The sequence below is a fragment of the Piliocolobus tephrosceles genome, chromosome 12, assembly GCF_002776525.5.
Source record: "Piliocolobus tephrosceles isolate RC106 chromosome 12, ASM277652v3, whole genome shotgun sequence".
NCBI lineage: Eukaryota > Metazoa > Chordata > Mammalia > Primates > Cercopithecidae > Piliocolobus > Piliocolobus tephrosceles.
Window position 1 is genome coordinate 84640436 of NC_045445.1, and position 24219 is coordinate 84664654.

Genomic DNA, 24219 nt, shown 5'->3' on the forward strand with positions numbered 1-24219 from the left:
AAAAAAAAAAAAAAAAAAAAAAAAAAAAAAAAAAAAAAAAAATTAAACAAGCAAAAACAACACTGATAGGGTTCTTAACTAATTCAATGTTAAAAGGAATGGAGAGGAGGAGACAGTTAAAAGAGAGATATGTAGAGTCATGTACAGGTTAGAAGGGGCATAACCCAATGACCAATCACATGGAACAGTTACAGAGACAGTAAAGTAAATGACAATAGTCTTCAGCTTCTGGGATACATGGTGATACCATTTATAGGGAACATGGCAGGGAGAGTAGGTTTTGAGCAAGCCAGAAGCAGCTGTGGGAAGCAGTTGGTGAAGGTTAGGATCTCCCTGTGTGCAGTAGGTAGGTGGCTATGGAAGGATGGCAGTCAGGGCAAGGGCAGGGCTGGATCTGAAGTTTGACTCTGATGAGCAATGTGTAAATAGCTTCAATCTTAGGGGTTGACTTCCTATACAGCTAAAACAGTTATTCTGTCTGCTCACTTTTACTTGTCCTCGTAGGGGCTTTAGGAATATCCTGGGTGAAATACTATTGCCAGTATGAGAAAGAGACCAAAACACTCACCATGACGCCTATGGAACAGAAGCCAGGTGCTAAGCAGGTCAGTTCTTGTTTACACCACATTTTTAGAAATGGATCTATGCCTGTTTCTCAGAAAAGAATATATGTTGACTTAGTATCAAACCATCAAGTTCATCACTGTTACGTGAAGCCATGACTTTATATGTACACTTTGTCCTAAGTTTGAGTCAGATAGCACTGAGTTGAGTGAAAAATTTCTCTGTTAATTAGAGCAAGCCTTTTGAAAGTGTCAGTAGTCTTTCAAACCAGTTATTTTTACAAGTGCCAGTCACATTGTAAAAATGTGACTATGTAAAAATATGGATGAATTACTTTTAAGAATTCTCTACTCTTGGATTCTTTAAAATAACAAGTTTTAAAAATATGAATTGAATTCCAAAATTCCTTTTTTTACAGGAGTGTGTGTGTGGCCTACGGTTGGAGTAACCAATACTCACATTCTATGTACTACTCAAATATCTTTAAGCAGTTAATCTCTCTTTTTCTGCCCTCCAAACCTTCTCTCACTCCTGAAAATGACAAGATAAATTTAACACACTGAAAACATAGTTTACTCACCTGGAAGAACCTGATCTTTTACAAACACACACACACACACACACACACGGATTTCTTAAGATAAAAGCTGATCTTTAGACAGATTGTTTATATTCTAAAAGTAGTTCAATGTGTCTCTTTCCCCTTTAACTGGCTCTCAGACAGGGTCTTAGTGCATGATTTTTAAGCATTTGCACTCTTTACAAATTGTTTGTTGGAAGTGCTTCAAGAGTTATTTGTTAGCATTGAAAGTAGTACACGAAGACCCAATTTAGGTAGGGAGGAATTTGGAGAAAAATTGGGACAGTTTCTCTCCCTTGCTGTTCCTTTTCATGGAAGATCTCTCTCTTGTGTGGCTTGCTTATATTGAATTAGAGAGGATGGAAATGTGCTTGCAGGCTACTGAAATTTTTTTGGAGTGAGGATGGTCTTTTAACTACAAGATTTACCTCCCTGCTTTAATGTGCTTCGGTGATGGGATGGATTGTAGAAGATGTTGTATCAAACAGAGTTTCTGGATTCCTCAACTATGCTCTATTATTATTATTATTATTATTATTATTATTATTAGAGATGGAGCTTCACTGTTGTTGCCCAGGCTCGAGTGCAATGGCACAATCTTGGCTCACGGCAACCTCTGCCTCCCAGGTTCAAGCGATTCTCCTGCCTCAGCCTCTTGAGCAGCTGGGATTACAGGTGCACACCACCACACCCAGCTAATTTTTGTATTTTTAGTAGAGATGGGGTTTTACCATGTTGGCTAGCCTGGTCTCGAACTCCTGACCTCAGGTGATCCTCCCTCCTTGGCCTTCCAAATTTCTGGGATTACAGGTGTGAGCCACGGCGCCAGTTACTGTGCTTTTATTATGGGCCAGTTACTCATTCAAAACCCTCCTCAGTTTCCAGTCTGCCAATTGCCAAAGCACTTTTCAGTGTGGTTCCCTAAATTCATCCTGTGTTTTAGCACTGATTTGTTCCAAGTCAGTCAGAACTTAGCTGATTAATCTGACTAGGAAGTGCTTATAAGCAACACTGGCCTGCAGTCTCTTTCTTTTATTTTTCCACACACATTACTTTTCAAATACCAGAGAGGAAAGCTCCTTTTGTAGACAATGATTTCATTTAGGCACTTTTTCTGAGGCTGCTCAGAGGTGCTTTATTGCAAACCCCAAGACAGAGTCAGCAGATTCCACTTTCATATCCTCCTGACAGATGCCAGCAAGCCCTCCTTTTAGTTTTTCTTTCCCTCTTCTCTTTTCATTGAGTAGCTGCTTGCAAAACTGCAATGGTGGTGGCCTGAGCATTTTTAATGTGGTATTCCTTATGGAATGGAAAGGAGAACTTAGTTACTCACTTTCAAGGCAGAGGGAGGTGGTGGGAGTTAATTAGATTTCCCCAAATTGGAGTTGGAAGTGGTTTCTTCCTGAAAGTTCTCTGTTTCACTTGCTAATACTAGTTTGTACTTTACAATTATAAATTTTACAAATAAATGATACCATAATAATAAGAACACTACAAAAGCCACTATTTCTTGAATAACTGCTGTGTGCCAGACAATGAACTAGACCCTTCTGTCATATTCATGCTCCTCATTTGCCCTCCTAGCAGCTATGTGAAGTCAGTGCCCCCAATTTGTGTAGGAAGTGAGACCAATTTGAAGATGCAGGAATTGGCCATCTTTCTGACTATGGCACTTACTATAGTGTTGGTTCTACTACTTTAGCCTGTCAGCTCTCATCTGTGTTGTCATGTTCAATTTTCTGATCACCTTCTCAAATGATAATTTATTAGATCTTCATCCCTTCCCTGTTAGGAATTTGTGGTCAGAAGGAGTACTGCATTTTGAATCTTCAGACCTGTGTTTAAATTTTAGCTCTGTGGTCTGGTAGCTTTTTGACCTTGAGTAAATTGCCTAATGTTGCTCAGTGTTAGTTTCCTCATCAGAAAAGTGGTAAGAATGATAAAGTAGTTCATAAACATTTATTGAGCACTAAGTATTTGCAAGGTACTGGAGATATAAAGATGAATAAAACACTGTTCATGTTTTTGAAGACTTCCTAGTCAAGTGGTGAAATTAAACCTAAAAACAGAACATTTTAATATTAAGTGCAAAGCACATAGTGGGCAATGTGTTGGTTTGAAGAAGGATTTTTGAGGAAGTGAAAGCTGAACTGCAGTTTGTAGAATAAGTAAGTTTAGTCAGGCAAAGAAGATAGACAAGGTCATTTTGGGTGGAGGGATTAATATAGGCAAAGTCATGCAATCTTGAAATAGCATGATACGTGTGTGAAATAAGAGTACTTTTGCATTGTAGGGGCATTAAATAGTTGAGCAGTCACTGGAGATGAGATTGGAGTGATGGGCAGGGCCTAGGTCCCTGAGCTGAAATGCCATTGAAGCTGTGGGCATTGAGAATTTAAAGAGATAGAGTGAGTCTGTGACTTTGCTCATAACCCTCATTTAGAAAGACTAATGTGTGGCATTCCAAATTTGGGGGTAGGAAGGCATACTGAAGGATTAACTTAGAGTTGAGTTGTTATAGTGCAGGAGCAAAGACAGATTGGCCTGCAAGTGGTTGAGTGTGCTGACGAGCAAGAAGTATTGGGTAATGAGCCACGTGGGCCAGTTTGTATGTCATAGTATCTAGGCACCTGGGCAGTGTTTTCTAACTTGAGATACCACAGTGGGTTGTGTTATTCCCATTTAATAGATTGTGAAGTTAAGACTTGGAGATGGAATATGATTTATTTATTTATTTATTTATTTATGAGACGGAATCTTGCTTTGTCACCCAGGCTGGAGTACAGTGGCGCGATCTTGGCTCACTGCAGCCTCTGCCTCCCGATTTCAAGCGATTCTCCTGCCTCAGCCTCCCAAGTAGCTGGGATTACAGGTGCCCACTACTGTGCCTGACTAATTTTTGTATTTTTAGTAGAGACAGGGTTTTGCCATCTTGGCCAGGCTGGTCTCCAACTCCTGACCTCAGGTGATCCACCTGCCTTGGCCTCCCAAAGTGCTGGGATTACAGGCATGACCTGCTGTGTTTTGGCCAGGGTCACATAGCTGGTAAATAGCATAACTGAGACAAGACCCTAGGTCTTAAGCTTTCTAGTGTGTTGTTATTTCCGCTATACCAATTTGGATGACTTTGAGTATGCCGTTTTACCTCTTTAGGTGTCACTTCTCTATAATGGTTGCTAACAAGAAAAGTGGCTTAAAAATACCTGGCATAGGCTGGGCACGGTGGCTCATGCCTGTAATCCCAGCACTTTGGGAGGCTGAGGTGGGTGGATCACGAGGTCAGGAGTTCAAGACCACCCTGACCAACATGGTGAAATCCCATCTCTACTAAAAATACAAAAATTAGTCGGGCATGGTGCGCACCTGTGATCCCAGCTACTCAGGAGGCTGAGGCAGGAGAATCGCTTGAACCCGGGTGGCGGAGGTTGCAGTGAGCTGAGGTCGCACCACTGTATCATTGTATTCTAGTCTGGGTGACAGAGCAAGACTCCATCTCAAAAAAAAAAAAAAAAGAATATGTAGCGTAATATATGGTACACAGTAAGTGATAAATGTTACTTCTCTTTCCTTTATCACATGGTCTCTGTTGAGATAAGAGAGGGAATCTGAACAAGGTGACACTGCAGAATTTTAGTCTGTGGACACAGCGGGTTTTAATTCCCTTAATTACCTACAGGACTAAAGTGGGCCACCTGTCCTTGCCGCACATATGAAATATCAAATGCCACCATGACTAATACACACATTTACTATTTCCTCTACTTTTGCACTACCTTTTGAGCAATTAAGTTTGTGCTTTCTGTCATCCTAAAGAGTCTGGATGTTGGGGGACAGAAATGTTTTTCTCCCCTCCTTCATCTGCCACTTTAATGGAAGCTTCCTTGCTCAGCTACCCTCTGACTTTCTAAGGGAGGTTTTAGACAGCCACTTACCCTGTCACAATTTCCCTCCCTAAAGGCCTCATGAAAATTGTATTCTGTACACTTAATGCCATTCAGGCAGCCCATTTCTCCTACACTCCCCTTACATGATGTGTATTGAGCTTCCTGTTAAGTCTTCCTTCTTGGGAAAGAGTGCTGGATGACTCTGAACAATTTCTCCTGGTCTCAGCCATTGATTCTTGGAGCGGGGAGAAACCATCTGCCATCTTGCTGCAAATACTGTTTGAAGGGACAAGATTCTCAGTGAGTCTACACATTGCTCCTGCTGCCTTCACCAGACGCCTTCCAAGTGACACTGAAGACACTGTAGGAAGCAGAAACAGCTTCTGTGTCTTTTTTTTAAAAAATTGCCTGTTAATTCTTGTTTCATATCAGGGGCCCTTGGACTTAACACTGAAGTACTGTGTGAGAAGGAAGACGGAGTCTATCGACAAGAGGTTCTGTTTTGATATAGAAACTAATGAAAGGTAAGCTGTGCCGCTGTGAATTGGCAATGTCCCCACATGCCAGATGCTTAGCCTGGGTAGGTCTTTTATTTTCTTCCATCATCCCACATTGATGACAATGAGTAAGTCTATTCAGGACTTTGTTGTGAGTCTATTCAAGCCAGCTCTTCTGACTGCCCTTCCCAGGGATCCCTGCTAGACCTGGCCCAGTGCTGCTTTTCTCTGTGCAAGCTTCTGTCAGCTTTGCCTCACTTGCTCTAGGAAGAAAAAGTCTCTCCTGGGATTTAATTTGCTATCATATGTGCAAAAGGTCAACATTTGGTGATCCTGCAAGAAGGAAAGGATAACAAAGCTCATTCTTTGTTAAATCTCCTAATATCACATAAAAGAACAAATGAATTGGCACACATTCTTGAGGGAGGGAAGATGGGGTAGAGGGTCATGGTGTATTAGAAAGTTATTTCCCCCCATTTGGTGCAAAAATGATGCAGACCTTCGCTACTTTACAGGTACTCATATGAACTGGAAATAGTGTGATTATCACCTTTCAGATCTTAGAGCTAAGTCTTGCACATTTTGGACTTCGTTGTGTTTGTTTCTCCCCAGTGCCTTCTTTTTTTACTTGAACCTGAGTGGTTTTATCAGAGGAGAGGAGAATTTTAACCATTAAAATTTCAAATGAGCGTATTTGGCATTATTATGGAGAAAGACATGCTTTATAGTTGGGTGGTTGTGCCAAAATAAACAGAATAAATCTGTTTTTAGATTTTATCTCAACCTTTTATTTCTATGTGTTAGATACTTAATAATAGAATAGGATTTTGCAAAATGATCAGATTGCTAGAAAGGAACTTGAATGGTGAATTACAATATCACGTGAACAAAACTAGCAGTGACTGGGATCATAACAGACTAAATGATGAGGGCATTTTTAAAAAAATCAGGGAATAAAGGACTTAGCTTGTTTCTTATTTCAAAATTGAGAGATTATCATTTGACCCTCACAATTTCGATTTGTGAATCTATATCATTTCTTTGATAAAAATGGATGATCCCAGTTGAGATGGCTCTGCAAGTATATATTGTTGCCAGTAACCACGAGACTGTCACTCATTTTCCTGATAGCCTCAGTTCCAGTAGGAAGAGGAAAATTACTGTTGGCTGTGGCTTCCCTTTTATGCAAATAATATCCCCAACTCAAGCAGTTGCAAACAGTTTGTCCCCGTGGTTAGGGACTAGGATCAATTTATGTTTCTTGTACCTGGTGCTATGCGTGGCTCATGATAAGTACTAAATTTGATGTTTATTCTTAAGTGTGTTTTTTTCTTATCCCAGAATGCTGAAGAATTTTGACACTAGAACCCAGGGATTAAAGTTTTGATGCATCTACACTTTTAGTTATTATATACTGTGCACTTTACAAAACATTCCCTCATTTAATCTACCCCCCATTTTACCAGTGAGGAAACTGAGACCCACATACATTTAACTGACTTGCCCAACTAAAGTCACGTAGTAAGTGGTGAGGCTGAGCTCAAACCCTAGTCTGTAGGTCTCCGGTCTGCAAAGCCCATGCTGGTTTCTTTTTGTTTGTTTTGTTTGTTTTGAGGTGGTATCTCTCTCTCTCCTGCCCAGGCTGGAGTGCAGTGGTACACAACCTCCACCTCCCAGGCTCAAACGAGTCTCCTGCCTCAGCCTCCCAAGTAGCTGGGACTACAGGCATGTGCCACCATGTCCAGCTAATTTTTGTATTTTTAATAGAAATGGGGTTTCACCATGTTGGCCAGGCTCGACCTGAACTGGCCTCAAGACATCTACCTGCCTCGGCCTCCCAAAGTGCTGGGATTATAGGCATAAGCCACTGTGCCTGGCTCCATGCTGTTTTTAATTTTGTTCTATTGTCTATTATAAGCAGAAGAAACAAACTGCAAAATAGAGCATTAAATATAATAATGAACAGGTGCTGAGGCCCCTCTCTGCATGTGGAGTCTTTTGAGTGACATGACATCTGCTTTTCTGGCTAGTCAATCTGATATAAGGAAGAGAGTCAGGCTTCCTAGCAGGCATCAGGCAGCTGTACTCACATTCCCTGGAGCACAGAGCAAAGGGCTCTTTGAGTCACCTTTTTCTATGTCAGGAAGAGAGGATAAGATTTTTTATTTTTTTAACTTTTAGTTTTTTAGAGAGAGGGTCTTATTCTGTTGCCCAGGTTGGTTTGTATTGGCACAGGTTCAAGTGATCCTGTTGCCCGAGCCTCCTGAGTAGCTGGGACTGACAGGTGTGTACCACCACATCTGGCTAATTTTTTATTTTTTGTAGCTGTGGGGGCTTGCTCTGTTGCCCAGGCAGGTCTTCAACTCCTGGCTTGCAGTGATTCTACCCTGTCAGCCTCCCAAAGTGCTCATATTACAGGTGTGAATCACTGCACCTGGTTCTAAATTTAGGCTCTTAGCAGTATTTAAAATGACAGGCTCATAGCAAGGCAGAGCTTGAAATGTTTTAGTAACAATAGCAACAAAAATAATTGTGATAAAAATAAAAACAATTGCTAACATTTGCCAAGTACCTCCTTTGTGACAGGCACTGTTATCAACCATTTAAGTGTATAATTTCCTTTAGTTGTCACCACAGTCACATGAAGGAGGTGATGTTATTTGAATTTTGGTTTGTGAGTCTCTATCATTTCTGTGTTAACAATGGATGACCCCATTCAAGGTGGCTGTGGAAGTATATATTGTTGCCGGTAACCACAAGACTGTCATTAAGAGGTACTTTAATGAAGTAAGAGATGGTAGGACAGGAGCCCCATGATTCCAGCAGGTAGAACAGGATTCCTACGATATCAGTAATGGAAAGGACCTCCCAGCTCCTGTGTTCCAGCACCCTTTCAGATAAAGAAACCGAGGTCTAGAGAGGCCTAGTTACTTATCCAGGGTGGCTGAACTCTCTTGGCATTGCTTTTATCATTCTATGACACTAGGAAAGGTCTCATCTTATCATAGAATTTATGGAAGGAAAAATGTTTTCCTGATGGCTCAGGTAGCCAAGAGAAAGCAAGGAGACTTTATACCTTGCATAAAGTGTGGTTAATCTCAAAATTCCAGTTGAGTCACAAAGATCTAAAAAGATCATAAAGAGCATAACAACTTAGGATACCTCTGGGTAGTTAGTCGTGTCTTAGTCCATTTGAGATGTTATGACAAAATAGCTGAGACTCAGTAATATATCAACGACAGAAATTCATTTGTCACATTTCTAGAAGCTGGAAGTCCAAGCAGTTTCAGTGTCTGGTGAGGACCTGGTCTCTGTTTCCAAGATGGCATCTTGTTGCAGTGCCCTCCAGAGAGCACCAACACTGTGTCCTAGTATGTCAGAAGAGACAGAAGGGAGTGAACCCACTCTTTCAAGTTTTTGTAAAAGGACCCTAATCCCATTCATGAGGTTCTACCCTTATCACTTACTCACCTCCTGAAGGTCCCATTTCTTAATATCATCACATTGGTAGTTAAGTTTCAACCTATGAATTTTGGGGAGTATTCAGACCACAGCAGGTAGCCTGCAAATGAATGAATAAAACAGGGTTTGAAGCCGTGTGCCAGGCAGAAGAGGCCTTATATTGTAGTAGTGAAGAATATGGCTGCTGGACCAGACTTTCTGGATTTAAGTCCTGTCTCTAGTAGTTCCCTGCTACATGACCTTGGATAATTACTCTGTGCCTCAGTTTCCCCTTCTGTGAAGTAGAGATGATTACTATAACTGCCTTATTGTGTATATTAATTGAGTTAATATACATAGTTTACTTGGAACAAAATTTGTCACCAAATAAGCATTCAGTAAACATTAGGTTTTTTTATTAGTCATAAAATTGCTTGTTGGCCAAAACACCTCCTCCCTGTGTCTTAGCCAGTACTCATGTTGTTGAATTTATTCCAACTCAAAATGTTTCTTGGACATCGCAGGTGCTAGAAGAAGCAAAGCCATTTTACTGACAGATGAATGTGCCTGTGATGTACATGCTCATTCCTAGAACTCAGACAAAGTGGTTGGCTTCCAACAGAGTAAGGCAAGGAGAGCCTTTATTTGGTTCAAGCACAATGGGGCCAATTTAGGTGTGCATTATGGAGGCATCTTGATAGTTACTTTCCTATTTCTTGCACGATCCTGGCACAAGGCCACCAAGTACCACCCCCACCTCCATGGTTCCCAAAGTTACTGTTCTCTAAATTGCCTGTTGTTTTCTTGAGTAAAAGAGATTTTGAAAAATGAGTATTCTGTAGGCCTGTGCTTGTTCAGTGTGGCAACCTCCAGGGCAGAGAGGGACCCTAGATCACAGGACTCCATTCTCTCAGATGAATTTTCTGCTTTATACTTATCATTTTTCCCCCTCAGGCCAGGAACCATCACTCTGCAGGCCCTTTCAGAAGCTAACAGAAGGCTATGGATGGAAGCCATGGATGGGAAAGAACCTGTAAGTTACCTGACACTGGGGAAGCCTCCCCAGCTTATGCCAGTGTATGAGTGCCCTCTAGTGTTATCAGTGGGTCTCAGACAATTAAATGATAACGGATTGTTTAGTCTCAGTTTTAGAGCTGTAAGGAATTGTTTCCACATCTCTTAGCAGGTAAGGCAACTGGAGTTCCAGAAAGGTTGAGGGACTTTTCTGAGACCACCCTCAGAGAAGACATCAAAACTGGGCTTAGAATGCAGATCTCTCAGCTCCCTGCTCTAGTGTTAGACTATGTAGCTATACCCATAAGCTATTTTTCAGAAAGAATTAAGCCATTTTTCAGGTTATGAAATCAATATGTGTTAATTAATATGAAAAATAATTGCCATAGTTATAAATAAGCACTTATTAAATATTTATTCAGAATGATTTCTCTGCCTCACCCTTATACCACCAACTCAGCTATCTTCTTCTAGGGTACAGCTGATAGCAGAGATGGTATTGCCATCCTGTATCACAAGATGTACTGTTCCATTTAGAACACCGTTATGCAGGAGGACAAGCAATCCCTTGAAAGCGTTACTGATTATCGTCAAGCGACCAATAGGAACAGTTGGAAGTAATTGAAAAACATTCTGATTTCTTAGTGGCATATGAAATAATATCAGCTTCCTGGTGTTGGAATTCCAAAAGCTTGGATATAGGTACTAGTTCTGCCATTAAATGGTTATGTGACCCTGGGCAAATCATTTCACCTCTCTGAGATTCAGTTTTCTTCTCCTCAGTAAAACGGCTTTAATAATTTCTTTCTACCTATCTCACAGGGTTGCTTAGAAAAACCAGATGGAAGTCATCTTGTAAACTACAATGTGCTAGCTGGTCTGAATGATGGGATACAAAACTCCAAAGATCCAGCAGTGTTCAGATACAGTCTTATTTCCTTGCTTTATTCAAGTGAAAAACTGGCTAGGAGAGAAAATGCATTCTAGGTTTTTCTTTCTATGCGTCCTCAGTATCCTGGAGAATTTAGAGGGGTAACTAGATCCCAGATTACACTTATAGTAAACTGGAAGGTAGCAGGAGAGACTTGGTATTCTGAAGACTGCCATCCAGAAAATATTCCAGCACTGTCTTCCTTCTGTAACCTCCCAGAAACCTGCTGCTGAACTCTTTCATGCTTGTGACGTTTCTGTAGGCAGATGCTAGGAAGCTCAGCAAGGCATTGATCTTTCAACTCCCTCTCTTAAGTTTGCTCTCCCTTTAGGTTTTCAAAAATCAAAGGATGCAGATGGCTTTTTGTGGAGAATTATGTGAGCACATGGGCCCACTGAATGTGGATCCATACCAACTAGATCATGGCAGATTTTCCCACAAATCCCTTGTTTAGAAAAGTAGCAGCAAAGGCTGGCTGGCACAGAAATATCTCCTACTGAAATATCTGTGGGCATACACACATATACAGAACTCATTTTAAGGACAGGCTGTTCAAACAGACTCTTAACAGATGGCATATAGAGGGCTCATTTCCTGCAGCCTCACATTACTAATGTTGTTGCTCCTTTACTAAACACTCCAGTTCACTAGTCTTACATATCTCGTCCATGCCTTTGCCTAAACTGTCAAGGAAGATCAGAGCTTGAAGGAATGTCTACTCCAACCCTGATCACTTTACTGATATAAATTTTGAGATCTGGAGAATGGAAAGGGCATGCCCAAATTTCCTAAGAGGTAGAGGTAGAGCCAGGACTAGACTTCAAGAGTCAACAATCTCCTTTCTGGTCTCTCACAAAACTATCACAATGCATACTCCAAGATAACACAGACAAATCTTGGTGTATTCATGGATCTCTTTCAGATGGACATTTGCCTTTCCACAGAGAAACATTTATCAACTAGTCTTTGAGGGTGGGAGATTGGTATTAGGAGCATTTGAATTTTATAATGTCCATCAGACAGGTACATAGCCATGGGGAAAACACTTTCCTGGTCTCTTGCTTTATTATAAAAATGCCCCAGGCATTACATAAGGAAATATCTAAGATGGATTGGCTACAACTTTAGCTACGGTGAACTGTGTGAAATTCAGTGTAATTTTCAGTGATTGTTCAAGTATTTTCTTTTTTCTTTTTTTTGAGACGGAGTCTCACTCTGTTGCCCAGGTTGAAGTACAGTGGTGTGATCTCAGCTCACTGCAGCCTCCACCTCCTGGGTTCAAGAGATTCTCCTGACTCAGCCTCCTGAACAGTTGGGATTACGGGTGCATGCCACCATGCCTGGCAAATTTTTGGATTTTTGTAGAGATGAGGTTTCATGATGTTCACCAGACTAGTCTTAAACTCCTGACCTCAAGTGATCTGCCTGCCTTGGCCTCCCAAATTTCTGGGATTACAGGCCTGAGCCACCATGCCTGGCCTGTTCAAGTATTTTCTAGCAATCTTGGCAAAATGGTTATGTTTAGCCCACTTGCCTATCTTGTTGACATCCTGGAGTTTCTAATCATTTTTTAATGCCTATCTGGGGAAAGAGATTTAATATTATGTTCTCTGTTTTCCTATATTGATTGACAATAGCCATGGATCTTTCTATTTATCTTCTTTTGTAGATCTACCACAGCCCTATAACAAAACAGCAAGAAAGTGAGTCACTCAAATTTTTGGTCTACTAGCATTATAAACTGCCACCTGTCCTATTCATAGTAAATACCGTTATTAATGATGTGTACTATTAATGCAAGTCTGAATATGGATGCCTTTGTGCGAAATAAAATTCAGCCATATATTTTTTAAATGTGTCTGGTAATTGAACTAAGGTAGACACTTTGCGTTAGCTTACATCGTGGGTAGAGAAACATCCTTCCTGATCTGGAAGCATGATAGAAATTGTGTGTATTTTTAGGCTAACATTTCACATATGACTTTGCTCATGCCGAAAGCAGACAATGTAAAGAGCTAAGTAGAAGTATTTTGTGTTATAAGAGTTAAAATGCTCAACCTTCCCTGAATAAACAAATCTTTCCATTTAAGGGTGATTGGAAATGAGCAACCAAAAACCCTTAGCTCTCTCAATGCAGTCCCTTTGCATAGTCATTAAATGTTTAATAGGTGACACCTGTTGCAGCAGGCACTAACTGTTTTCCTTTGCTTGAAACAGTGGAGCTAAATGAAGTGGGCTTCAAGTTTGTCAGGAAGTGCATCAATATTATTGAGACCAAAGGTAAGATCTGAACCACAGCCTTAGCATTGTCTGAATCTGGTCACTCTGATTTTATCCTGGGCAATTTCTCTGAAGTAGCATTTTAGGAATGAAGACTGTTTACAAAGCTTGTGTAGTAGATACAAGCTAGAAAATTTCAGAAAATTCTAAACTAGTGGTATGCAAGCATATTTGGATAATTTGTGGATTCCTGCTTTTAAAGAGCTTATAAGTTTATAAAGTATTCTCAAATAGTACCTGGCACTCCTTAAGCAGTGTCATGATGGTTCTATCCTAAATAATCAAGAGTTCAATTTCTGCCACAATACATACTGGTATAAAAATTGATGGGGGCAGAACTAAACTCAGGGAGATGTGGAATCAGCATTCTTTCTGGTTGCTGATACTCTCTGGTTTCCTTCTGAGGATATTTAGACTGTGGGCAAGTGTAGTATATGAATCAAGTCTCTTTGTTCTTTAAAATGTTTTTTAGTCCTTCTTGGTGCAGGAAATGGCCTTTTGTTTCACAGCTGCCTTACTCCAGCCCTCTCCTGCTTTATGTCACTGCTTAGAAGCAACTTGAGAGCTGATCCTTCCTTCTTTTTCAATTAAATGAACTTCTTTCTAAGATGGCAGCACCATTCTCAGCTTTCTGCTGCTGCCCAAAGTAAGCACATGCTTCTATTTACTATAGAGTTTGTTTTCTTCTCTTCAGATTAATGAGCAGGCTTGGTATACTCCAAATGAAAGGATGGATAATTTGGAGAGATGCTTTAGGACTATTCCCCTGTTACAGGGAAGGCTGGAGAACTTGGAGTATGTAGTGTGACCCCTTCCTATCTGAATTGACTCTAGTGTACCAGGGGGAGATGACAACTCTAGCTATACAAGTGAAATTAACCTGATTTTTTCCTCCACTAGGGATCAAGACAGAAGGGTTGTACCGCACTGTGGGCAGCAATATTCAGGTTCAGAAGCTGCTGAATGCCTTTTTTGGTAACAATTTTACTTTGATAATTCTTACTGGGAGTACTTTATGTGTTACAAAGAAATGTGACTGGAAGAGAAAGGAGACACTGCTAAACAATGTGGTAGAGTAGTTGAAAAAAAGTATTTTCTAAGGTAAAACATACACATACTTGCCCACCTTGGGCAGAGTCAATTGTACCTTGAACATGGCTGTTATCTCTCCTTCCCCATATCCCATTCACTCCAGAAACCCTCAGCAATCCAACTTCTTCCCCTATGTCTCAACTGGAACTGCGTGGCCAGGCTTAGTAGGTATCTTCTTACCAAATCCAGTGAACACTTTTGAGTTTCTGTCTTACTTGATCTCCTTGTTGACCACTTTCTCTTTTTTGAAAATTTCTCCTTACATGACTTCATGACTTCCGTAACACATCGTCACTCTTCTGATTCTTCTCACATCTTTTTTCTTCTTTTTAGACAGGATCTAGCTCTGTCGCCTAGGCTGGAGTGCAGTGGCATGATCATGGTTCACTGCAACCTCAACCTCAGCCTCCTGAGTAGCTGGGACTATAGGCGTGTGCCACTACACCAGGCTGATTTTTAAATTTTTTTGTAGTGATGGGGTGTCACTATGTTGCCTAGGCTGGTCTTGAACTTCTGGCCTTCAATCATCCTCTTGCCTTTGCCTCCCAAAGTGCTGGGATTACAGTCATGAGCCACAATGCCTGACCTCTTCTAAATCTTATAGGATTCCTTTTCAGTAACTTGCTGAACCTTTATCTTTGTGTTTTTTACACCTCGACTGAGTGTTTCCTACAGTTCTATCTTTGTTCTGGTTTACTTCTTTTTTTTTTACATGTTTTTCTATTGATTGATTTTTTTAAAAAATTCTGGTTATGGCTCACATTTTTGTTTCTTAAAAAATATTTCTTGTAATCTTTATTGGTTGCTGGATATTGTGACTTACTGAGTGTCTTGATTTTGTTGATTTCTTTTAAAGAGGACTGAATTTTCTTTGTGGGCAGTTATTTGTGGATCAACTTGATTTATTTGAGTCTTCTTTTAAAGTTTTCTTAGGCCAGATATAAAGTATCCACCCCCAGGTAAAGTTGTTGAGCTCTTTTTCTACATAGCTCACTCTTCTCTGGTACTATGCCTTGCTAATTCTAGCTGCTTCAACAAGTCTTGCTTCTGGAAGCAACAAGTCTTGCTTCTAGCAAGACTTCCATGCTCAGCTTGAGTTCCCACTCCATCTGCTGCAATCTAAAAAGTGCTTTTAAGAAGCAGGCTGTGGAGAAGGTAGCAGTTATCTTGTTTGTTTCCCTCTTCTCAGAGTCATAGTCCTGTGTTGTCCATTGCTCAATAACTACATGCAGGAGTTTCCTGTATACTGTCCAGTTTTCTAGTTGTTACAGCAGGAAGACAAGTCTGATACCAGTTAGTCCACCATGGCTGGCAGTGGTAGTCTCTCTTTATGCTTTTTACTGGCACCTGTATGCTGACAACTCACAAAATCTCTGTTTCAGACATCTTCTGATGAGTTCTAAATGCAGATATTCACTTGCCCACTGCACCTGTGCTTCTCAGTCATCTTAAGGTCATGGCACACATCAGAATGATCACCTTTGTATAGCATGCTCAGGTAAATGGACATCACTGAGGCAAGAAGCCCTAAAGGCTGAGGGAATCAATATTGGAGTCTCTGCACAAGCTCTCTTTATGTAGATGGTTCACAGGTATCTACCTGCATTTCTCTCCCTGCAAACTTACCTTTCTTCCTTTTGTGGGTGGCAGTGAAGCATCTTGTAAGCTGAGTTTTCATAGTGTCAGAGAACAAATTGAGTGTGGAAAACTCACTTGGATAAAGTACATAATTTTTTGGTCCTTACTGTGATGCATAGCTAATCTCTCAAAAGCCTGCAGGTCTGACAACCAACCCTACTCACATTTGAGGATGTTATAGCACTCAGTCGTAGCAGGTGTGGTTTTGGAATTCCAGATTACATCATTAGTATCTCAGCATCTGTTTTCATTAATCATCTTACATTCTTGACTTTTAAAAATTTGGATTGCTTATTCCTGGTCAATTTGCAACCCATCTCATTAGCTAAGGACACTTTTTCATATGTAAATCAGCTGACAGCATGGTCCAGCATATTGAATCTCTGAAAAATTATTGAACTCAGATATTTATTCAGATAATTATTGAACTATTGAAAATTCTGTTTCCAGTATCACTACATTCTTATATCTGTTGTATAATAAGCTAAAAAATGCCATGCTAGGCATCCCACTGATTCTCTTATGGGCTTTAATGGAACTGAAGTGGTTCCTTCAAATCACACATGGCGGTACAATTTGATTCAAGTATTAAGGAAAGTGGTAGAGTTGGTGTATTTCATTTATTCAAAACCATCCTCCAAATATTAACTCTCATAGGAATATCTAAAATATACCAGGAAGTTCTAGATATAAATATTGATAGATACAATATAAAACTGTTAACTTCCTTATTTGTATATGAAAATGGCAACCCCGATCCCTGCCCCATATGTATGAAACTCCAGATGTGGTGATGATCCTCATTCATTTATTTATTCATTGAACAAATATTTGAGTGCCTACCCGAGCATCAAGCATTGTGTTCAGGGCTGAGGATTGAAAAGTGAACATATTCCCTGTGTTTTCCACCTTTGTGGGGCTTACATTCTACTGGGAAACTGTCTCTCAGTTACCTTTCAATGTCTAGTTATGTGGGGAGACCTTCCTTCTAAGTTTCTTTCATGTGATGTCCTCTGGCGTGTCTCACTGGGATCCTCAAAGCTGTCTTGCTTCTTTTCACCCTTTCCCGACCTAGTCTCATACCACTAGGGGCTTGTTGCCTTGGTTGCATGTGGACCCATCATGATTTATCTTGGAGGGTGAACATCCATTGCCTTTTGGTTATGTACCATCTCTCCCTCTTTTTTTTTCTTAAGTCTCATGCTCTATGCTAGTCAAAAGGATACTTCTTGTTATTTTTTTAATCTAAACAACCCTCAGACTTCTTTCCCTATGACATCTCCTAAACTTGTAACTGTAGGCTTTCTTCTATCATTTACTAAAGCCTTTTCTTCTTCCCCTACACAAAAGTTTGTCTTTTTGGGAAATAAAATATAACACAGAGTATAAAGTCAAAGGCAACACATAATCAATAGTTATTTTCAATCAGGCTGTTGGTTGGTTGGTCACATTGCTTGCCTACACCAGATTTTTGTATGATGCTTTATGTATGAGGTTTTATGCACTGTGAGGATTAGTGTTTTCACTGGTGCTGGATCCATCGTAGGCCACCTTGGCACAGAGAAGCCAATCTGATTATCTCAGGGACAACTTGGAACCTCATGTAAGAGTTCTATTTCTCTTTCCTTTATCAAGCTATAACTATCTTATTAATGAAAATGCCTCCCATTGTCATTATAGTCTTAATAATCATGTTGTGCTCCAGAGACTCTTAAGTATTTCACAATGGAGCAGATGGGTGAGATGGGGCATGGAGAGCGATGAGACTGGTTGTATCAGCAGGGGCTCTTGATAGAGTTGAGCCTGGTTGACAGCCATAAACAGGAAAGTGTTGTTCCCACAATCCCCTTACCGTGCCACAGGCCTATGGATCTAAACAGAGGAGGACCTGCTGTAGTGAGTGAAGTAACAAATCACTTGTAAGATGTTATTTATGTCATTTTCATTTCCTGTTTAAATATTTAAATTTCTCGTTTCATCATTATGGCATTAGAATAAGATATGTGGACTTCTCAGAAACCAAGTGGAATACCTAATATATATAGACAGATAATAGAGTAGAAATATGCACACAGTCATTTTTCTATTTTCATAATTAATGTGAATTATTCAGCATCTGGAGACTTAACTTTAGTATTAAATTCACATATATTTGGACAAACAGATAATAAATACATTAATCAGAAATACTTTCAAGTTATGTGACTCTTTGTTTGAATGAGAAGTTCAGAGTCCCCTAGCAAATAAAACAAAAACATAACACACTCCACTTCAGGAGTTACAGAACTTGAACTCTATATGTTAATCTTTAAAGCAACTGTATATGTTAGCCATCTTTCTGATACTGTCGTATGGTGTGATCTTTAGCTTTTCATACATATCAAAATACCTTATTCATAAAGCCAGATCCTTGTATATGTGCGTATATGTATACATGTATGTCATAAATTTTACATAGGTTCAATACATTAACCATTACTATACTTACTACTTTAAATACATTGATTATTCTCAAATCATGCTTGCTTTGAAATAGTACCACTAGAGTTTGAAGTAATTTATCAATGGATATTTACTGTTACCCTTTCAAAATTATTTCCTATTTGCATTTGACTATGAAGCTGAGTTCAAAAACTTTTAGAAATAAAGTTTGATATGAATATTTGTTCCTTGTCTATTATTTTCTCAATATCTGAATAATTGATAGCAAATTCATCTTTAGTTCTCATCTGACATAATGCCATTTCCTATCATTCTTATAAGTATGTAAATAGTAGGATGGGAATTTTTCTCTTAAAGGTATTTTAACCTAGCAAAAATAATTTCAGTTGTTGACATATGAATCTAGCAATGCTGTTATGCCACCTGCTTCCTGCTGCAGGGTTTCTGACTTGGGGAGAGTCTTTCAGCTATGTCACCATGAATGAGGATCCAGGGGATTGCTTGTATTAGTTTCCTAGTGCTGCTGTAATAAATTATCGCAAATTTAATGACTTAAAACAATACAAATTTGGCCGGGCATGGTGGCTCATGCCTGTAATCCCAGCACTTTGGGAGGCCGAGGCGGGCGGATCACAAGGTCAGGAGATCGAGACCATCCTGGCTAACATGGTGAAACCCCATCTCTACTAAATACAAAAAATTAGCCGGGTGTGGTGGCGGGCGCCTGTAGTCCCAGCTACTAAGGAAGCTGAGGCAGGAGAATGGCGTGAACCCGGGAGGCGGAGCTTGCAGTGAGCCGAGATCGCGCCACTGTGCTCCAGCCTGGGCGACACAGCGAGACTCCATCTCAAAAAAAACAAAAAACAAACAAACAAAAATACAAATACAAATTTATTCTCTTATAGTTCTGGAGGTCAAAAGCCTAAAATCATTCTTCTGGAGCTAAAATCAAGGTGTCAGCAAGGCTACCTGTTTTTTTTGGAGAAGACAGTCTGTTCCCTTACCTTTTCAGCTTCTAGAACTTTCCTTGTCTCATGGTCCACTTTAGCAACACCAGGCATAGCCCCTCTCATGCTGCCATCACTCTGGTTCTTTGTCTTCTGCCTTCCTCTTCTGCTTTAAAGGACCCTTGTGATTACATTCATTCCACCCAGATAATCAGAATAATCTTCCTATCTCAAGGTCAGCTGATTAGTGACCTTAAACCTATCTGTAACCTGAATTCTCCTTTGGCATGTGACTTAACATATTCCCAGGTTCCTAGTATTAGGATGTGGACACCTTTGGGAACCAGAAATCTGCCTACTACATACACTATTCCATTGAGAGTTTTAGGACACTCCCTGTGATGCTGTTAAGTGGACTTCAAGGTCATCCTTGATTCTTCCTTTTTGGAATCCCGTGGTTAGACCTTTAGGCAGTGGTTATCTTATTGACCTATGACTCATTGTGACGTTCTCACTTATTTCCTCAAAGGAGCGGAAATAAATTCCTTTCATTGGCATATGACATCTGTTAGGGAGTGAATGTTTGTACTTCCTCCCCCATTTATATGTTGAAACTGATTCCCCAGTATAATACCATTATAATGGTGGGGCCTTTGTGAAATAATTTGGGTTGAATAAGATCATAAGGATGGGGCCTTCATCAATGGGATAAATACCCTTATAAGAAGATGCCAGAGGGCTAGCTTACTCTCTTTACATCAAATGAAGATGTAACCTGGAAAAGGGCCCTCATCAGAACCCAATCATGCTGGCACCCTTATCTTAGACTTTCAGCTTCTAGAACTGTGACAGATAAATTTCTGTTGTTTATAAGCCATTCAGTCTCTGGTAATTTGTTATAGTAGCCTGAAATGACTAAGACACCATGTTTTCCAAGATGTTTCAGCTCTTTGCCAGCCAGAGTATCATTTACACTTTTCTCTGGAGAAACTTGTTCTGTACTCAGTCTGTTCACTTTTTCTCCTATGGCATTTCTTTTTGCCACTAGATTTTTTTTTTTTTTTTTTTTTTTTACTGTAATATTGTCAAACATGCTGTATCTCAGAGCCAGTTTCAGGTTATCTGCCTGAAATGGATTATGGACCCAGAGCAACCAATTTACCCTCTTGATTTCTGTTTATAATACTAGGATCCCCAGAACCCCCATTTTGAGCCAGGTTAGGCAAATGAACTATGCCCTGAGCATCTCTTATGCCCTGCAGTGTTCATTTTTTCATTCATCCATTCAACATAATATTCTTGAGTACCTCCTAAGTGCCAGATACTGTATCAAGTGGTAGGGATGTAACAGTGAAGAAGGGGGACAGAAGTCACTGGCCTCCTGAAACTTAGTGTCTAGCAGCAGCTATAGTTCATAGATACAGTCATATGTTTTTCTCACAAAATAAACTCTGGAATATCCCAGATTCAGGATTCTGTTGATCCTCACTGGCGGCATAAGGACATGAAGCAGTATAGGCACCTGGAAAATAGAAACTATAGTCTTACCCTTGGAAAAAAGCAGCCTATTTCTTAAACCAAGATCTTTCACCATCTTAAGGTAAAACATATAAGGAGAATATATTAACTTTGGGAGACTAACAGTTTTCCTTTTCCTGATGTGTAATGTATACCTTATTTTATCTGCTTGAACTCCATTGGCTTTCAGTTTTTTCCAGGTCTTATTGTTTATCTTCTGCCTTGCCTCATGATCCCCTTTCTCCTTTTCCTTAGCCTTGTCTTACAGCTCTCTCTCTCATTCATTGATTCACACAACATTTATTCAATGCATACACCAGTGTTTAGGGCTACTGCTTACCTCTCTTTCTCTTTGTTTTTTAATTTTCTCTTATTCTTCACATATCGCCTTTGCCTCCTATTCTGACATGCTTATATTATGACTAGGAACCCACTTTCATAAAATCTTTTCCATGAGCATACATTGGAACCCTTCTAGATACAAGTAGCCAGACAAGGTGATCAGAACTGAAAGACTAGTCTTCCCTATATCAAATGTAGCTGTCATCTGGGAAAATTGCATTTACAAAATTCCCAGGTAGGTAATACCTGCTCTAGCATTTCTCTGTCCTTGTTTCTTCACTAGGTACCTAGATCTCTAGGAATCTGGTATTCTGCACAGTGGCTGACACATAGGAAATATTTGTGGAATTAATGAATACCTTTTATGATGCATGTCGCTTCCTAGAGAATGTTTGTTTTTCTCAAAAACGTGAACCATTCCATACATGGTTGTGTTTTGTTATACTACTGCACAGAGTTTCTGTTATATGTAGTTTCATAAAATATAGCTTTTGTTAATCTCTGCAGATAGCATTAGGACCACCAAGTTATCTGAACTGACATGTAATTAATATTTGCAAATAACAGATAACAAGCAGCAAATCGGTAGGATTTTCCCATGGGAAGCCATATTTCTCAAAGATTCCTACATCCTAGTCAGAGGTGATTCTTCATTTAAACTGTGTAGATGATAATGGGCAAAGGGAAATTGTAGCTTCTTTTCTCTGTTGGAGGGCATCTTTTATTTCTTCTTGTTGTTGCCTTCATCTTTTCCTCAGTGCTTCCTTTGTTGACCAGATGATCACATTCAGCTTTAAAACCATTCATGGGCATGGTGGCTCAAGTCAGTAATCCCAGCACTTTGGGAGACCAAGATGGGTGGATCACTTGAGGTCAGGAGTTCAAGACCAGCCTGGCCAACATGGTGAAACCCCATCTCTACTAAAAATACAAAATTAGCCAGGCGTGGTGGGTGCCTATGATCCCAGCTACTTGGAAGGCTGAGGCAGGAGAATCACTTGAACCTGGGAGGTGGAGGTTGCAGTGAGCTGAGATCATGCCATTGCACTCCAGCCTGGGCAATAAGAGTGATACTCTCTCAAAACAAAACAAATGAAATCAAAACAAAACAAAACAACAACTTTCGTACCTGAATACAGTGTTGATCCATCTTCCCACCCGTTCGAAATCATTAAATTCAGCTTTTTTGAGATGGTGTCTTGCTCTGTTGCCCAGGCTGGAGTGCAGTGACATGATCTCGGCTCACTGCAACCTCCGCCTCCTGGGTTCAAGTGATTCTCCTGCCTCAGCCTACCAAGTAGCTGGGATTACAAACACGTGCCAACACACCTGGCTAATTTTTGTATTTTTAGTAGAGACAGGGTTTCAGTATGTTGGCCAGGCTGGTCTCAAACTCTTGACCTCAGATGATCCGCCAACCTTGGCCTCCCAAAGTGCTGGGATTACAGGCGTGAGCCACAGTGCCCAGCCCCATTCCTCTTTTTGACTCACTGCCTTTTAAAGCATGCTGTGGTCTCCCTCTAGTGGAGAAATTGCCATTTGAGAAAGAAAAAAATTAACAGTCAGGTTATATTTGTTATGCCTTTATATTTGAACACCTTGTAAATTGCTGCTTATCAGTCATTTTTCCATTTAGGTGTTGTAGGGTAAAAAACAATTTTTCTTCAACTCTCATAAGTTCTTAGTTGGAACATACTCTTGTAACAAAAGACAAGATTATTAAGAGAAAACAAGCTTATTAGTATGTGTATTTCATACATATATGGGGGATACCCAGGAAATGAGTAATTCTCAAAGAGGTAGCTTTGAATTTCAGGTTATAGATCACCTTCAACAAAGAATAGTAATTTTTTTAATTGTATTTTTTTTTTTAAGACATGACAAGACAAAGTAAAAGGACTTTGAATCTCTAGTAGCGGCAACATCTGGGAAGCCAAATAAATGAGAGATGATAGCTAGTTAGTAAGGCTTGTTAATATAAATTCCTCTGCTACCATTTCTAGGCCAATAAGTGTCCAAAGTTGTTTTTAGTGGTTAACCTTTTTAACCTTTGTTCTCCCTGGTAGAAAGGGGTGTTGGGTCGGGATACCTCTCTCTTTGTAAATCTGTGTTCTGCTTTTAGGCAAATAGAGGGAGGGCAGAGAGCTTTCCTATACCTGCTGCTTCTTAATTTTCTTCAGGTCAACAATTCTTTGTATTTTGGGGTGGCATATCATGACCTCCCATAGTACTGTATCCTCTGAAGCCAAACCTCATCTTACTAAAAACAGTTAATCACCGCCTCATCTCTACCAGTTATGTGCTTAGTGTAATTTATATTATTGTAGATTTCTTGCTGTTATGCAGTTATTTCTGGGTATATCTGTTCTGCTTCACACTTCAGCATATTGAGTAGAATTTCTTAATCTTGGTTGACAATACTATCCGGAATTTCCAGAATGTTTAGTTTAATGGAGTGTTATTATGGGCCTTTGTATTTTTCATGTCCCTCTGAAATTCCTGGAAATGTCTGAAATTTGGAACAGATACTGTTGTCAACAAGTTACCTGAATGGATATGTAAAAAGCAGGGGTGGCAGAGCTTCTTGGGCAGAGCCTCTGTTTTTGGTTTTGTTTTGTTTTGTTTTTTTGTTTTTTCTTTTTTTCTTTTGACAGTCTCACTCTGTTGCCCAGGCTGGAGTGCAGTGACACAGTCTTGGCTCGCTGCAACCTCTGACTCCCAGGTTCAAGCGATCCTCGTGCCTCAGCCTCCAAAGTAGCTGGGACTACAGGCATGGCTAATTTTTGTATTTTTTGGTAGAAACAGGGCTTCACCATGCTGGCCAGGCTGGTCTGGAACTCCTGACCTCAAGTGATCCACCCATCTTGGCCGCCTAAAGTGCTGGGATTATAGGCGCGAGCCACTGCGCCCAGCCAGACCCTCTGTTTTCAACAGCTTCACTATTTCCATGGAGTTCCCTAGGCCAGTTCATTATCTTTTCACAGCCTCAGCTTGGTGCTCTTATCTCTGGGTACCTTTTCGACATTAACAACCCATACCTCTTAGATTT

General features: G+C 40.1%; 1 protein-coding gene across 1 annotated transcript in view; it reads left to right on the forward strand.

Annotated features, from left to right (window-relative positions):
* Nucleotides 1-14270, forward strand: part of LOC111531180 (oligophrenin-1-like) — a 255919-nt gene extending 241649 nt beyond the window's left edge. The window contains exons 8-13 of the mRNA XM_026451950.1: nt 505-605; nt 5461-5552; nt 9921-9999; nt 12581-12614; nt 13129-13191; nt 14092-14270. Of these exons, the coding sequence (XP_026307735.1) occupies nt 505-605; nt 5461-5552; nt 9921-9999; nt 12581-12614; nt 13129-13191; nt 14092-14270 (548 nt within the window). The remainder of the gene's footprint in view (nt 1-504; nt 606-5460; nt 5553-9920; nt 10000-12580; nt 12615-13128; nt 13192-14091) is intronic.
* Nucleotides 14271-24219: the final 9949 nt, after the last annotated feature.